The sequence below is a fragment of the Conger conger genome, chromosome 6 (genome assembly GCF_963514075.1).
Source record: "Conger conger chromosome 6, fConCon1.1, whole genome shotgun sequence".
In the NCBI taxonomy this organism is placed as follows: Eukaryota; Metazoa; Chordata; class Actinopteri; order Anguilliformes; family Congridae; genus Conger; species Conger conger.
Genome location: NC_083765.1, coordinates 34992159 through 35009187, shown reverse-complemented (window position 1 = coordinate 35009187; position 17029 = coordinate 34992159). Strand labels below are relative to the sequence as shown.

Below are 17029 nucleotides of genomic sequence, written 5' to 3'. Positions count from 1 at the left end.
TTACTTTAGCTGTAAGAATGGAGTTACTCTGCCTTGGAGATGTGAGGAAGATGGCTGTTTTAGCTCAGCTACTTTAGATACTCCTGGAGGAGACATCTGTCCTGATGGCTGGGCATCTTGCCGGAGGTTTCGTGAGCTGAAGGCATAGAGGAAGGGGTCCACACAGCTGTTAATGAAGGTCAGAGCCCCAGTAATGTTCCAAGCAGTCCAAGAGAATTTTAGCAGACTTTTGGATCTGAGTAAAACCAATGATATGTTCAAAATGTTCATGACGTGAACGGGACTCCAGAAGATGAAGAAGGTGACCACGATGCTGGTCACCAGCCTGGTCATCCTCTGGCTGCTGAAGAAGGCGGTCTGGTTCACTTTCTTGTGGAGGCAGAAGTAAGAGGTGACCAGGATGGAGAAAGGCACAACATACCCCAGTAGAGTCTCCATGAACAGAACGGCCACTTTCACCCCGTCGGACCTGTACATTTTAAAACAACTGTAATGTCCTTTATCCTTGTCCAGAACCACATCCATAACCACAATCATGGGAGAGGCAAGTACACCTGACAGCCCCCATATGGTGACCAGCAGAACCCTCTCACCCATCCCACGCAGCCTAGCACAGGGCTGAGGGTACAGCACAGCCAGGTAGCGCTGCACACTCATCAGGGTGACCGTCAGCAGGTTTGAGTATAAATTACAGTAGAGAAAATAAGCTGTTAATTTGCAGCCCAAACGTTGAAGCACCCAGCCATACAGCCAGTTGTAGATCCACAGTGGCAGTGTGATGAGGGACAACAGGTCGCAAACTGCCAGGTTCAGCATCAGCTTCAGGGTGAAATTTTCACTCCTGTACCTGCGCACTATCACCACGATGACCACAATGTTGCCAGGGACGCCCACCAAACAGCAAAGCCCCATGATCACACTGGGGGCCAGTTGGTTAGTATTCAAGGGGAAGGTGGAGTTGGAGCTGTTGAGATGCTTCATGGTGAAGTAGGAGGCAAGCAAGTGTCATTTAGGTAAGGAATAACATGCAAATAATGCAGAAAGTAGTTTCCACATCCTGAAACACGATCTGTGGCATAATTCCAACTTCCCAGTCTAAACAATTGACAAAACGAAAACATGAAGTACCTCATACCTTTTTTAAGCAAAACACCATATTTTGCAGTTTGCATCCCACATGGCTTTTAGTTTCATTTAGTTTGTTATATTATGTAATGTGTTATTGATGCATATTCATATGTTTTAAAATATAAGTGTCTGCTGTTAATTACTTGTATTGTCATGTGTTTCTGTTCAAACTGAAATGCCATGCTGACTGGAGAAAGGTAGTTGTGGTGATTGTAGGGCCCCCCTACTGAAGATGGGAAACTCTACGAAAGCATTTCACAACAAATGTTTGCCGCTTGTAATTGCGATTTATCTGTAATACACTCCAAAAAGGGCAGGATAAACCTATTGCGTCTCACAGACCTCATCTTTTATGTTGCAACTTATTTATTTCTATGGATGGCAGTGGATTCTATCTAGTCAGCAGTCTGAGATTGAAGAGCTGGAGACACTCAAGGGGGAAATGCAGGCAGTGAAAATTCAACGGTAAAGTCACTGAGGGCTCCAGGATAGAGGGGGCAGACTGGAACAGGGCATTACAGAAACTGAGCCTAAAACTTTGCCTACGTCATATTGCAGTTGTGATGCAGGGCTGGGGATGACCACTGTGTCATATGGTGAACAGACAGAAACACAAAATCGGTAGGTAATTGGCTGATTTCCTGTAATAATGCTGAAATAAGTTTATTTGCCAAGTGTCAGCACAAATTCAAATGCTTGACTTTCTTATTTTACACATGTATATCTCAGGCCTGAATATTCCCTTAAACAGTGGTACAGTGTGTGCATAACCAAAATTAGGTTTTTGGTTCACTGATATGCAAATACATTCCAGGTTATTATGTCCCAGACTCCCAGACACAAATATACAAACAATAATGGTGCAGAAAATCTGACACAAAATCCCTTATTACTGATCCTTAAGCAATTTTCGAAGTTGAATCTGCAACTTTGCAACATTTTTGGTTGTAATCGCCTCCTTGTTGCTGCATGCTCTGTGATAGTTGTGGTGGTTGTCCCTAGCAAGCCATGGCATAAAATACAGTATGTTTTCATTTACATGGAAATAATTTGTTTCAAAACTGATAGGAAATTTCCAAAAACTGATATAAAAATTCGGAAAACTGATTTAGAAATTCCTAAACTTGATATCAAATTTCATGAAAGTTGATATCAATTTTGACAAAGTTCATTTGACTTAACATGTCTGGTAAATGTGTAAATTGTCAATTTTAAATTTCAGGTTAGTTTACTTCTGCTGGAGAATGGAGTTTCTCAGCTGTGGAGATGGCATTATGAATTAAACAAACAGCAGCCTTGTTAAATTTGTAATAATATGAATGGTTTCATTTATAAGAAGTAAAGTACGTAGAAAAAATATGTAAGTTGGGATATTGAAGAAATAAGAGTCACGCAGCTGTGGAGATGGCAGGAACACCAGGTGCTTAAGACCTTCCTGATGCAGACATTCGTCACATTTCCTGATGGCTGGCAGAAGTAAGAGGTGACCTGGATGGAAAAAAGCACTACAAACCCCAGCAAAGTCTCCATGAGCAGAACGGCCACTTTTGCACATAATTTTTAGTACTTTGAGAATAAATTACAGCAGACAGAATAGGCTATTAATTTGCAGGTCAACCGTTGAAACACCCAGCCATATAGCCAAGTGTAGATCCACACCAGCAGTGTGACGAGGTCAGACACCACCAGGTTCAGCATCAGCTTCAGAGTGAAATTCTTACTCCTGCACCTGCCCACTAGTACCATGATGACTGCAATGATGCCAGGGACACCCCAGGACCAAACTGGGGGCCACATTGTCAGTGTTCCAGGAGACATTGGAGAAAAGAAGGAAAAATTCCCAATCCCATTAATCAATAATACTATATATTTTATTTTCAGTTTCTCACTGAAATGGAGTCAACTGAATAGGCTTACATGACAACTGCCAGCAGGTTTGAGTATAAATTACAGTAAGTTAGCTACTAACTTGCAGATCAACTGTTGAAACACCCAGCCATACAGCCAGGTGTAGATCCACACCAGTGTGATGAGGGAAAGGAGGTCAGAGACCGCCAGGTTCAGCATCAGCTTCAGGGTGAAATTCTTACTACTGTACCTGCGCACTATCACCACGATGGCTGCAATGTTGCCAGGGACACCCAGCAAACAGCAAAGCCCCAGGGCCACACTGGGGGTCATATTTCCATAACAGAGTCATAGTGAAGTGCTAGAGGTACATGAGGGGGAACTACAGTAGAAAATGCCAAGGTAAAGTCACTTTGAATGTTCCAGGATAGAGTGAATACTACATATTGTAGAGGGGACATACAGTACATGGATAACATCATGCAAAGTGTTTCCTTTGGAAAGGATAGCAGAAAAAAACAGCAAAAGCATGATCTGTGTCACGATTGTATTCATCATTGAGGTGCATTAATATGCACTCTGTTTAGAGGAATGCAAATTCAAATGTCACCTGCCCGACCAAGCCTGCCCTCTAGTTCCATCTAGTCAAGACTATACATTTCCCTACAGACTACACAATATTTATTTATTTCATGATGGTCATCGTGTCAGATTAGGCAATCATAATGCCAAAGTCACACCGTCGTCAGGAGTGTCAAACTACGCAGGAAAATGCAAAGAATTCTGACATGCTAGAGATAGCAAAGTGCTGGAGGCACATTACAGCTGGTAAAAAAGCCAAGGTAAAGTCACTTAGAAGGTAATGAAAATCATGGATAAATAGATTCAACCTGAATTGCTTCAGTAAACCTGCAGCTGTAAAAACTGATTGTATATAACGATATAGTCTGTTTAAGTCGCTCTGGATAAGAGCATTTGCCAAATGCTAAAATGTAAGGCATTTGTCCTTAATCTTGGTGAGTAGGGATCGACCAATATGCATTTTTCAGGGCCGATACCGATATCTGATGGCCTAGAGTGGCCGATACCGATATTTGGCCGATATACTAGGCCGATATTAATTTATCATATTTGACTTTTTCAATAACAGAAAATGATTAAGGATAGTGAATTTCTATTCTAAATACCGTCTATAAGGAATAAGAAACAATATAATGAGTTGAGAAAAGGATGCTTTTAATGAGAAAATGTATAAAACAGTTTATTAAGAAATAGTAGAAAAATTGAAAATGTTGAAAATGTAAAGCAAAAAAAAGACATTTGTCTTAAGTCCATTTAAATGTTGTTTTATTTGATGGTCATATAACTGTACAAGAGTGGGCTGAACGGCAGTTTTAGTGGCAGATGACCTCTTTTGTTTTTCCTGTGCTGCCTTGTAGAGATCAGCGTGATTAACTTTTAGATGAGACCACATGTGTGAGGTGTTTTTAGTTTTAGATGTTTCAGAGCCAAGTTTGACAGAGTTGTTGCATTCTTTGCAGAGTGCAGTTCCTGGTGGTTGTTCTGTAAAATGCTCCCAAACAACACTCTTCGGTCCACTTTTTTGTCCAGAAGTCTGTAATTAGAAAAGGAATAATAATGAATTAGGCGGCACGGATGGTGCAGTGGGTAGCACTGCCGCCTCACAGCAAGGAGGTCCTGGGTTCGAATCCCCATCGGCCGGGGCCTCTCTGTGCGGAGTTTGCATGTTCTCCCCGTGTCTGTGTGGGTTTCCTCCGGGTTCTCCGGTTTCCTCCCACAGTCCAAAGACATGCAGGTTAGGCTGATTGGACAGTCTAAATTGCCCATAGGTATGAGTGTGTGAGTGAATGGTGTGTGTGCCCTGCGATGGACTGGCGACCTGTCCAGGGTGTATTCCTACCTTTCGCCCAATGTATGCTGGGATAGGCTCCAGCCCCCCTGCGACCCTGTTCAGGATAAGTGGGTTAAGATAATGGATGGATGGATGGATAATAATGAATTAAATGCACAAAATTACTTTAATCACAAAGAGCGTGTGTGTGCGTGTGCGTGTGTGTGTTTGTGTAAGGCTAGTTGTATGAAATTAAAATAATGTTTTACTGACTTCATTGTAGCCTATGCCTAGCCTACTTTAAAACTCATGAGCATTTATTCATTGGAAGTAATTCTGCAGCTTATGACATCCATATGCAGTGTAAGCAAAGTACAATTAAATTGACATGTTTATTAGCCTACCTACACTATGTTATAGTAACCTTTTCATTACCACAGACGCACATAGCCAGGACATAGATAATAGGCTACTGTTTATTTGGCTAGGCTAAATAGGCAACACTACATCCTCTCGATTGATAAGCTCCACCTCAGGCACAGAGAGGCAGGCACAGAGAAATGCGCACGCACTTCGGAGCAGTCTAAGCGGTGTGAGTCGTGTCGACTGTAACCAGAGAATGGGCTAGAGAGACGGGACGGGACGGGACGTAGATGGGCTCTGCTGTAACGCAAAAAAGCTTGAGCAACAGCATTGTGGAATGCAGGCGGGACTATTGCAATGCAACAATAAGGGAATTCGCTGCCATATATTTGATGTTCCTACTTGCTAAATGAGGCTGAAAGTTATTTGTGTTTACTGTATGGAAGGGCAAAATGCGGAGTGCAGCAGGACTAAAATATCCACTCCGAGTAGACATCTGGGGCGGTCTACTTCTGCAGTGGCTTCCTTCCGCGGTTGGAAGCTAGACTATTCTCTACTGGCTCGTGCTTAATTGTACGAACAAAATAAGTCTGCATTTCATTCATTTATTTCTCGTTGGGGTTAAGACACGTCTGAAATTAATAGGTTGGGTGGCAATGATAACACATAGGGGCTGAATAGTTCAGGAGCCTATTAACTAACACCAAACGCATTACAAAGTGTTTAGAAAATGTAAGCGAGACTTAACCTAGTACGTCAAACATCAACCATAAGCTCCACTCTAGAATATTTGCATAAAATACTTCAAATGAAAATAGAAACACTGACTAGCATGGCCACGGAGACCGCTAGCATCCACTCGTTATAGCTAACTTGGGGCCATAATTAAACTAACGCATTGCAGCGTTAAATGTACATCAGCTTCATGTTGAAATATGTAATCTTACTTAAACATACCAATGTCAAGCACGTGTAAGTTTGTCTAAAGAGGTGTTAATACAAAGAACATACCTGCTCCATTTCTTCAGTGTCCATGAATTAATTTTTTCCTTCACCATCCCATGTTTCCATGCGTTGTTGCTGGTTTTGTTTACCTTGCCAACAGACCCGCGGTAAGCCAGTGCTATCGTAGTTGTTGAGCAAACACTATTGAAATTAACTTTAGGACTAATATTTTTAGTCACAGTAAATTTGAACCTGCTAAATGTTGGAATTAACATGAGATGGCGCATTTTGGACAAATATCGGCAAAAGCCGATATGAGAATGGCCGATACCGATATGGACAGATAAGGTAAACATGGGTAAAAAATGGCCGATATATCAGTGGTGAGCCACAGTGTATGCTGACTTTTGTATTGAACAAAATTTCCACAGATGCTTCAAACTAAACAAAAATGTAAACATGGGGTGAGTCAGCTATGTAATTAACTGTGTTAATTGATTAATTGTATACTGAATAACAAAAAAAAGCAGGTCCCTTGGCTCTGCAGGAACATTCTCTGGCTCTCCAAGACCAGAACTGAGGTCCAGTGCACTGAGCAGAATGTGTTACAGTGCCATATGTGTCCAGCAGATGTCTCTAGATGTACAGCATGTATTTAACCTCAGTGGATGTCCTTCCCACTGTGACATTGCAAAATAAAAACCTTTTGTAAAGAGTAATTATTCAGAATTCAGTGCTATCGCTTGAAACAGACTGTGGCGTGGCGTGGCAGGGTTCCATGATGAAACTGACAGTGAATGGATTTCAAGCTGAACTACTTTATTAAGCAGGAACACAGGCAAACAGTCAGGCTTCAAACCCCAACTGCCCCCTGGTCCCGTACAGGTTGACATATATTTATTTTACACACATACTGTACATATTTTTCTGTGCAATTATGTCATTCGCTGATCTAGTTAAAGGATTAAACAAACAGTTAATTCAAAGATTGCTTAATTAGTTGGTTAAAGTCTTTCACTCACCTGGAACAGCGAGGACACGTGGTGCTACAATACTATGCCATTGAATATTTGACATTACAAAATCACTCACAGTTATACTTTGTATATATATATTTTCATAATTTGTTAGTTCAAATTGAAAGCATCGCAACTTTTGGTCGCTTTTAACAGTGATTTGAACGATTAATATTTGCTATGAACATTTCTATTTTCCCTTTGCTATTTTGCTAGGTGTCACCAACCACAGTCAGCACTGGCATGATCCGGATTCAATCCAAGACTGTGAGGCTCATCCATGCACCACAGTGTGCTACATACACTGCATCCGGAGAACTTGCATATTCCTGAGGTTGCAGTTAGAATAGCAATATCAGTTGATTTGAAATTTAGTAATGATGTTTGCCATCTAGGTAACCTCTTAGACTGACTGTACTTTTTGTTGTAATGTTATGTTTTATAACCTATAGATTGCTGTGTTTTGTAAAACATGCCTTAATTTCTTAAACTAGTTATTAATTGACAGTTTAAAATGACTAATATCATCATTTTGCCCGCTGATTGGCTGCTGGGAGAATCTTGGTAGAATCTGAGATCTGATTTTGAGATCTTTAAGGATTATACCAATTTATTTGAACATCTTAACAGGATCCTTAAGGATTATACCAAAATCCTAACACACTCCTTAAGCATCCCATGAAGAACCTTGCTAGTTTGAAACTGTGAGGAAACCCTTATAAGACACTATCACATGCTGCTCACTTGCAAATAGGGCTATAATAAAGTAACCTACCCAGTGAGTGGAGATGGGCCTAGCATTTTAAATAAATGATGTGCTTTATTACAGTCAAATATTAGCCTACCATACAGCAAATGAATAGTTAAATAGTCTACAATTTTCCTGAAATTATGTGTAGGCTATGTCAACTATTTACATTAATGTTATAATAATGCAGCAAACATCAATACAACAAGCTATATCACAGAACATATAAAAAGGCACATTACCTGATTTGTGTTGGTGAGTTACCATCTGTGTCTTCTGAATTGATAGTTCTTTGGCATTTCCCATGCTGATGGTTGACAAAGAGATTTTGCATGCTTTTTACCTCATTTCTCTATTGAAGAGGAAATACATTTAAATGTAAAATTGTATTTCCAATTTCTCTGTGTTAGATTTTATCTACAATAATTGTTAGGGGTGCAAATAATTTTGGCACCCCTCAGAAAAAATGAGATTACTAAATAAAAAACATTGAAACATGAGAGTAAATGTATTGAAATAAAGGTGTATAGTTTTTCTGGATGTTTGAACACAAAATACAGATCATTATCCTGCTAGTGTTTCCTTATTTCAGTATTTCAGCAGATTTCTTTATTTCTCCCACATGAAGACACTTGGCGAAGCAACTAAGAAAGAATGTTGCTTCAGCAGTATTGATCATTATTTTCCATGCACTCTCATCCAGATCATTCACCACACATACACTCTCATCCAGATCATTCACCACACATGCACTCTCATCCAGATCATTCACCACACATACACTCTCATCCAGATCATTCACCACACATGCACTCTCATCCAGATCATTCACCACACATGCACTCTCATCCAGATCATTCACCACACATGCACTCTCATCCAGATCATTCACCACACATGCACTCTCATCCAGATCATTCACCACACATGCACTCTCATCCAGATCATTCACCACACATGCACTCTCATCCAGATCATTCAGCACACATACACTCTCATCCAGATCATTCACCACACATGCACTCTCATCCAGATCATTCACCACACATGCACTCTCATCCAGATCATTCACCACACATGCACTCTCATCCAGATCATTCACCACACATGCACTCTCATCCAGATCATTCACCACACATGGGAGGTTGTAGGTTGGATGAGGAACAGCATTTAAGAGGAGCTGTTTCAGAAGACTGATGGCAGAGGTGGCAAAGTCTGATGGCTCATGGAGGTCAGGAAGGAGGGCGTTGTAGACCATACAGGAGATCATCCACTCTAACTTCTGTGTTGACTACTAGGTGAGGAAGGGTTGCCCGTCACTGAAGATAGGTGTGTTGTGTGGTGTCCGATCATCATCTATTAGATTTTCATTTTCTTTATTATTTTAAATGGGAAGGAACAGCCTGAGGTCCTGCTGCTCAGTAAGCAGAACTTGATGAAGGGCGGTGGATATTGTGTATTTTGCCCTTAGTAGTGACACAAGTAGTGATCTCCTCCTCTGATTTGTTCAAACAAGTATACAATATACTTGAGCAATAACTCATGACAGGCAGTGGTATGTAGAAATTTTATCATAGCTAAAGGGCGTTGTTTGGCCCGACGTGCCCCGTAGTTGTGATAAACTTTCCATATACCACGTCCTGGAGTGAGTTATTACTTTCTTACAGTGGTTACCAAACATAATAATATAGATATTATAGACACAATCGAATATTTCTAGTATTTCTTTATTATAGTATTATCTTCCAGACTCACATGCACAGACATACTCACAGGCTACATTGGTGCTGCAAATCATGTGATTACTGAACCTTTTCTGTAAGAAATGTTTAAAATTGCATCTGCAACTTTTCTACCGGTACTTAATTTTGGTGAAATAATTGATATGTATGTGACAACAGCTTTCATAAGTCTTGAACTCATGAACCCATCACCAAGCCTTATCTCTGGATGTTGGTTATTCTTGCATGTTCCTGGTACCAAGAATAAGAACTGATTTGGTTAAAAAGGTCCTGGAATAATCTTTATAACCACTCTGCCTTGAGAGCTTAATTTCAGGGAAATAAGTTAAATCCAGAATTTCAGTAGGGAATGCTAGATGAGATTGCTTTTAACATTGACATTTTTTTAAATGTATAATTGATGTCAGGCATTATTTATTTTATGATTGTTCCACCCTGTGGGCCAGGTCTACCTTCTCTCAATTGCAATGGGAATTCTCAGTTAAAGGCATACAATGCAGGATTTTCACCTTGAAAATATAAAACAAACATGTTCAGTCATTACTATGATACACTGGCAACCTGTGTCTGTGTTCACTTCTGCCTAATACCTTACTTGTCTACTGTCACTTTAATATGCTGTACAAGGAATTGTCATCAAGATGTATTTTCCACAATTACAGCATTAGCATTATGAATAAAACAGAGGATGGCGCTGTTTAATGATTAATAATTAAGCAGCCTTATTGAAAGTTAAAAATGGCAAAAAAAATTGCAATGCACTAAGAGAAACATGACTACTGTCTGATAAAGGATTAAATTGTCAAAAGTACATTTCAGTTCAACAGAGAGATTAGTTTACTTTAGCTGTAAGAATGGAGTTACTCAGCCTTGGAGATGTTAGGAAGATGGCTGCTTTAGCTCAGCTATTTTAGACATTCCTGGAGGAGACATCTGTCATGTTTTCTGATGGCTGGGCGTCTTGCCGGAGGTTTCGTGAGCTGAAGGCATAGAGGAAGGGGTCCACACAGCTGTTAATGAAGGTCAGAGCCCCAGTAATGTACCCAGCAGTCCCAGATAATTTTTGCAGACTTTCGGATCTGAGTAAAACCGATGATATGCTCAAAATGTTTATGACGTGAACGGGACTCCAGAAGATGAAGAAGGTGACCACGATGCTGGTCACCAGCCTGGTCATCCTCTGACTGCTGAAGAAGGCGGTCTGGTTCACTTTCTTGTGGAGACAGAAGTAAGTGGTGACCAGGATGGAGAAAGGCACAACATACCCCAGCAGAGTCTCCATGAACAGAACGGCCACTTTCTCCCCGTCAGACCTGTACGTCCTAACACAACTGTACTGTCCTTTATCCTTGTCCAGAACCACATCCCCAACCACAATCATAGGACAGGCAAGTACACCTGACAGCCCCCACATGGTGACCAGCAGAACCCTCTCACCCATCCCACGCAGCCTAGCCCAGGACTGAGGGTACAGCACAGCCAGGTAGCGCTGCACACTCATCAGGGTGACCGTCAGCAGGTTTGAGTATAAATTACAGTAAACAAAATAAGCTATTATTTTGCAGGCCAAACGTTGAAGCATCCAGCCATACAGCAAGGTGTAGATCCACACTGGCAGTGTGATGAGGGACAACAGGTCGCAAACTGCCAGGTTCAGCATCAGCTTCAGCGTGAAATTTTCACTCCTGTACCTGCGTACTATCACCACGATGACTGCAATGTTGCCGGGGACGCCCACCAAACAGCAAAGCCCCAGGACCACACTGGGGGCAACTTGGTTAGTATTGAAGGAGAAGGTGGAGTTGGAGCTGTTGAGATGCTTCATGGTGAAGTAGGAGGCAAGCAACTGTCATTTAAGCAGGAAATAACCTGCAAATAATGCAGAAACATGATCTGTGGCATAATTCCAACTTCCCTCTGAACAGTCTGAACAATTGACAAAACAAAAACATGAATGTTCACGTGGTGGTAGCAAGAAGTACCTCATACGTTTTTGAAGCAAAACACCATATTTTGCAGTTTGCATCCCACATGGCTTTTCATTTAGTGTGTTATATTATGTAATGTGTTATTGATTGCGTCTCACAGACCTCATCTTGTATGTTGCATCTTATGTATTTCTATGGATGGCAGTGGATTCTGTCTAGCCACCAGTCTGAGATTGAAGAGCTGGAGGCACACAAGGGGAAATGCAGGCAGTGAAAATGCAATGGTAAAGTTACTTTGATGGTTCCAGGATAGAGGGGGCTGAGTGGAACAGGACATTACAGAAACTGAGCCTAAAACTTTGCCTACTTCATATTGCAGTTGTGATGCAGGGCTGGGGATGACCACTGTGTCATAGGGTAATTGGCTGATTGCCTGTAATAATGCTGTAATAAGTGTATTTGCTGAGTGTCAGCACAAATTCAAATGCTTGTATATTCAGGCCTGAATATTCCCTTAAACAGTGGTACAGTGTGTGCATAACCACAATTTGGTTGTCGGTTCACTGATATGCAAATACATTTCAGGCTATTATTTCCCAGACTCCCAGACACAAATATACAAACAATAATGGTGCAGAAAATCTGACACAAAGTCTGCAACTTTGCAACATTTTCCTGTGCTTCATTTTGGTGACATAAATGATATGCATGTAACAATTTGGCATTTCAAGGCATGCTTCCATTTAAGTCTTGGTCTGTGCTCATGGAGCCTTAAGATCACTGGCTGTAATCCCCTCCTTGTTGCTGCATGCTCTGGGATAGTTGCGGTGGTTGTCCCAAGCAAGCCATAGCATAAAATACAGTATGTTTTCATTTACATGGAAATAATTTGTTTCAAAACTGATGGGAAATTTCCAAAAACTGATATAAAAATTCGGAAAACTGATATAGAAATTCCTAAACTTGATATCAAATTTCATGAAAGTTGATATCAATTTTGAGAAACCTTAAATTTAAATGAATTTTGATATTAAAAAAATGATTAAATGTTAAAACGGCTTGCCAGCTGAATTCCAGTTTTATTCAATGATTTAAAAATCCATTGTTTCTTGTCATTTTGGAGATCTTTGAGTGGTTTTACAACTAAGTTCATATGACTTAAAATGTCTGGTAAGTGTGTAAATTGTCAATTGTAAATTTCAGATTAGTTTACTTCTGCTGGAGAATGGAGTTTCTCAGCTGTGGAGATGGCATTATGAATTAAACAAACAGCAGCCTTGTTAAATTTGTAATAATATGAATGGTTTCATAAATAAGAAGTAAAGTACGTAGAAAAAATATTTAATTTGGGGTATTGAAGAAATAAGAGTCACTCAGCTGTGGAGATGGGAGGAACACCAGGTGCTTAAGACCTTTCTGATGCAGACATCCGTCACGTTTCCTGATGGCTGGCAGAAGTAAGAGGTGAGCTGGATGGAAAAAAGCACTACAAACCCCAGCAAAGTCTCCATGAGCAGAACGGCCACTTTTGCATATAATTTTTAGTACTTTGAGAATAAATTACAGCAGACAAAATAGGCTATTAATTTGCAGGTCAACCGTTGAAACACCCAGCCATATAGCCATATAGGTTATTTCCATAGTGTAGATCCACACCGGCAGTGTGATGAGGTCAGACACCACCAGGTTCAGCATCAGCTTCAGAGTGAAATTCTTACTCCTGTACCTGTCCACTATCACCATGATGACTGCAATGATGCCGGGGACACCCCAGGACCAAACTGGGGGCCACATTGTCAGTGTTCCAGGAGACATTGGAGAAAAGAAGGAAAAATCCCCAATCCCGTTAATCAATAATACTATATATTTTATTTTCAGTTTCTCACTGAAATGGAGTCAACTGAATAGGCTTACATGACAACTGCATGAAATGTAACCAATTTGAGAGTTGTCTCTACACAAACAACATTGTGCATTTTCTGTGGGATTGATGTGTGAGAGGAGATGACGACATTCCTGTGTAAGTGCACTGTGCTGAATGGAGAAGTGGAGGAACGACAAAGTGCGCTGAATTTGTTGTGAGCGAAGAAGTTCCTTTTTTTAAATATTGCACTTCCTGTTTCTTTAACTATGTTCCCAGTTTTGTGTTTGTTTCGTATATTTTAGCACTTTTCGCAGCGTACCTTTAGCCTTGCCACAATTTTCCTTTGACTGGAAACAAAAAAGCAAATTGCTAGGCTATAATTAAAAAATAAAAATGAAATCAATTCAGTTGTGTCCTTTAGGCTAGCTCAAGAAGATAGTCTTGCAACATTTTATTTTATAATCTGTATGAAATTAGGCTGCTGTGTGCAAACAATGCTGGATGAGCCTGACTCCACTGGGCGTCAGGCTTGGCGGTTCTAAGTAGTAAAAACTGCAGCCTTTTTAGTGTTAACATGTCTGGTGAATGCCTAAATTGTCTATTGTAAATTTCAGTTCAACAAACAGTTTACTGTAGCAGTAAGAATGGAGTTGGTAAGAAGATGGCAGGGTGTTTTATTAATTTGTGGTGCCATGGCTGTACGTCTTGTCTTGACTATTCGTGAGCAGAAGGCATAGAGGAAGGGGTCCACACAGCTGTTAATGAAGGTCAGAGCTACAGAAATGTACCAAGCAGCCTCTTGGTAAACAAGACTTTTGGACTTCAGTACAACCGATGACATTTTCAGCATGTTGATGACATGGAAGGGACTCCAGAAGATGAAGAAGGTGACCATGATGCTATGTCACCAGACTGGTCATCCTCTGGCTGCTGAAGAAGGCCGTCTGGTTCACTTTCTTGTGGAGGCAGAAGTAAAAAATAACCAGGATGGAGAATGTCCTTTATCCTTGTCCACAAGCACATCCCAACCTATGATCATGGGGGAGGCAAGTACACCTGACAGCCCCCACATGGTGACCAGCAGAACCCTCTCACCCATCCCACGCAGCCTAGCCCAGGACTGAGGGTACAGCACAGCCAGGTAGCGCTGCACACTCATCATGGTGACCGTCAGCAGGTTTGAGTATAAATTACAGTATGTTAGCTACTAACTTACAGATCAACTGTTGAAACACCCAGCCATACAGCCAGGTGTAGATCCACACCAGTGTGATGAGGGACAAGAGGTCAGAGACCGCCAGGCTCAGCATCAGTTTCAGGGTGAAATTCTTACTCCTGTACCTGCGCACTATCACCACGATGGCTGCAATGTTGCCAGGGACACCCACCAAACAGCAAAGCCCCAGGGCCACACTGGGGGTCATATTTCCATAACAGAGTGATAGTGAAGTGCTAGAGGTACATGAGGGGGAACTACAGTAGAAAAGTAGAAATGCCAAGGTCACTTTTCCAGGATAGAGGGGACAGACTGAACGTGACATTCTGAAGAAACCAAGCCTGAATTTTCCACGACTGTATATTGTAGAGGGGACATACAGTACATGGATAACATCATGCAAAGTGTTCCCTTTGGGAAGGATAGCATGCCAACATGTCAACGGCAAAAGCATGATCTGTGTCACGATTGTATTCATCATTGAGGTGCATTCATATGCACTCTGTTTAGCGGAATGCAAATTCAAATGTCACCTGCCCGACCAAGTCTGCCCTCAAGTTTCATCTAGTTCCTCATTCCCGGAATTCAAATTCGGACCCAACGCTGGAAATTTGTCAGCGGCAACTAAATCGTGTCAAAATCTGGCAGAATTAATGTAGTGGTGAGTCAGCTATGTAATTAACTGTGTTAATTGATTAATCGTATACTGAATAACAAAAAAAAAGCAGGTCTCTTGGCTCTGCAGGAACATTCTCTGGCTCTCCAAGACCAGAACTGAGGTCCAGTGCACTGAGCAGAATGTGTTACAGTGCCATATGTGTCTAGCAGATGTCACCAGATGTACAGCATGTATTGAACCTCAGTGGATGTCCTTCCCACTGTGACATTGCAAAATAAAAACATTTTGTAAAGGGTAATTATTCAGAATTCAGTGCTATCGCTTGAAACAGACTGTTGCGTGGCGTGGCAGGGTTCCATGATGAAACTGACAGTGAATGGATTTCAAGCTGAACTACTTTATTAAGCAGGAACACAGGCAAACAGTCAGGCTTCAAGCAGTTGTGGCAAACAGGCCGATACTGCCCCCAACTGCCCCCTGGTCCCGTACAGGTTGACATATATTTATTTTACACACGCACTGTACATATTTTTCTGCGCAATTATGTTGTTCGCTGATCTAGTTAAAGGATTAAACAAACAGTTAATTCAAAGATTGCTGAATTAGCAGGTTCAAGTCTTTTGCTCACCTGGAAGAGCGAGGACACGTGGTGCTACAATACTATGCCATTGAATATTTTACATTACAAAATCACTCACAATTATACTTCGTATATTTTTTATTTCATAATTTGTCAGTTTAAATTGAAAGCATCGCAACTTTTGGCCGCTTTTAACAGTGATTTGAACGATTAATATTTGCTATGAACATTTCTATTTTCCCTTTGCTATTTTGCTAGGTGTCACCAACCACAGTCAGCACTGGCATGATCCGGATTCAATCCAAGACTGTGAGGCTCATCCATGCACCACAGTGTGCTACATACACTGCATCCGGAGAACTTGCATATTCCTGAGGTTGCAGTTAGAATAGCAATATCAGTTGATTTGAAATTTAGTTACGATGTTTGCCATCTAGGTAACCTCTTAGACTGACTGTACTTTTTGTTGTCATGCTATGTTTTATAACCTATTGTCATAGATTGCTGTGTTTTGTAAAACATGCCTTAATTTCTTCAACAAGTTATTAATTGACAGTTTAAAATGACTAATATCATCATTTTGCCCGCTGATTGGCTGCTGGGAGAATCTTGGTAGAATCAGAGATCTGATTTTGAGATCTTTAAGGATTATAGCAATTTATTTGAAGATCCTGACAGGATCCTTAAGGATTATACCAAAAACCTAACACGCTCCTTAAGCATCCCATGAAGAACCTTGCTAGTTTGATACAGTGAGAAAACCCTTATAAGACACTATCACTTGCTGCTCACTTGCAAATAGGGCTACAAGGAAGTAACCTACCTGGTGAGTGGAGATGGGCCTAGCATTTTAAATAAATGACGTGCGAACAAAAATTCTGGAGGAATTCACGGTTTGGCTTGATCGTTTCCAATTTAGAATTTGATCACACATGAAGGTAATCAGGGGAGCTGGCATAATTATCCATTCATGAAGTTAGCTTGGATATTTATATTTATATTGTGGAGAAACTGGTCTGCAAGTGCACTATGCATGAGGAAATGGTGAAATAAACATGGACAATTAAAACAGACAAACGGACATTTCAATATGCTTTATTACAGTGAAATATTAGCCTACCACACAGTAAGAACAGCAAAGGCACATGCTCAGTTGTGTTCTTGGTCACATGCCTAGTCA

The 17029-nt window shown here is 40.9% G+C and overlaps 2 protein-coding genes, 1 long non-coding RNA gene and 1 pseudogene across 3 annotated transcripts; all 4 read right to left on the bottom strand.

Annotated features, from left to right (window-relative positions):
- LOC133131539 (leukotriene B4 receptor 1-like) lies at positions 1 to 981 on the bottom strand. The gene has a single exon (XM_061246916.1). The coding sequence runs from the start codon at positions 979 to 981 to the stop codon at positions 1 to 3; it is 981 nt and encodes a 326-aa protein (XP_061102900.1).
- A 3325-nt stretch (positions 982 to 4306) lies between these two features.
- Positions 4307 to 6606, bottom strand: LOC133131753 (uncharacterized). Its single transcript, XR_009709048.1, has 2 exons — positions 6203 to 6606; positions 4307 to 4591 (listed from the first exon to the last, which is right to left on the bottom strand). It is a non-coding gene; the product is annotated as an uncharacterized LOC133131753 (long non-coding RNA).
- A 3003-nt stretch (positions 6607 to 9609) lies between these two features.
- LOC133131328 (leukotriene B4 receptor 1-like) lies at positions 9610 to 11473 on the bottom strand. Its single transcript, XM_061246633.1, has one exon. It carries the CDS (start codon positions 11465 to 11467, stop codon positions 10553 to 10555), a length of 915 nt encoding a protein of 304 aa, XP_061102617.1. The 5' UTR covers positions 11468 to 11473; the 3' UTR covers positions 9610 to 10552.
- A 312-nt stretch (positions 11474 to 11785) lies between these two features.
- LOC133131538 (leukotriene B4 receptor 1-like) lies at positions 11786 to 14858 on the bottom strand (annotated as a pseudogene).
- Between the last annotated feature and the right edge of the window lie 2171 nt (positions 14859 to 17029).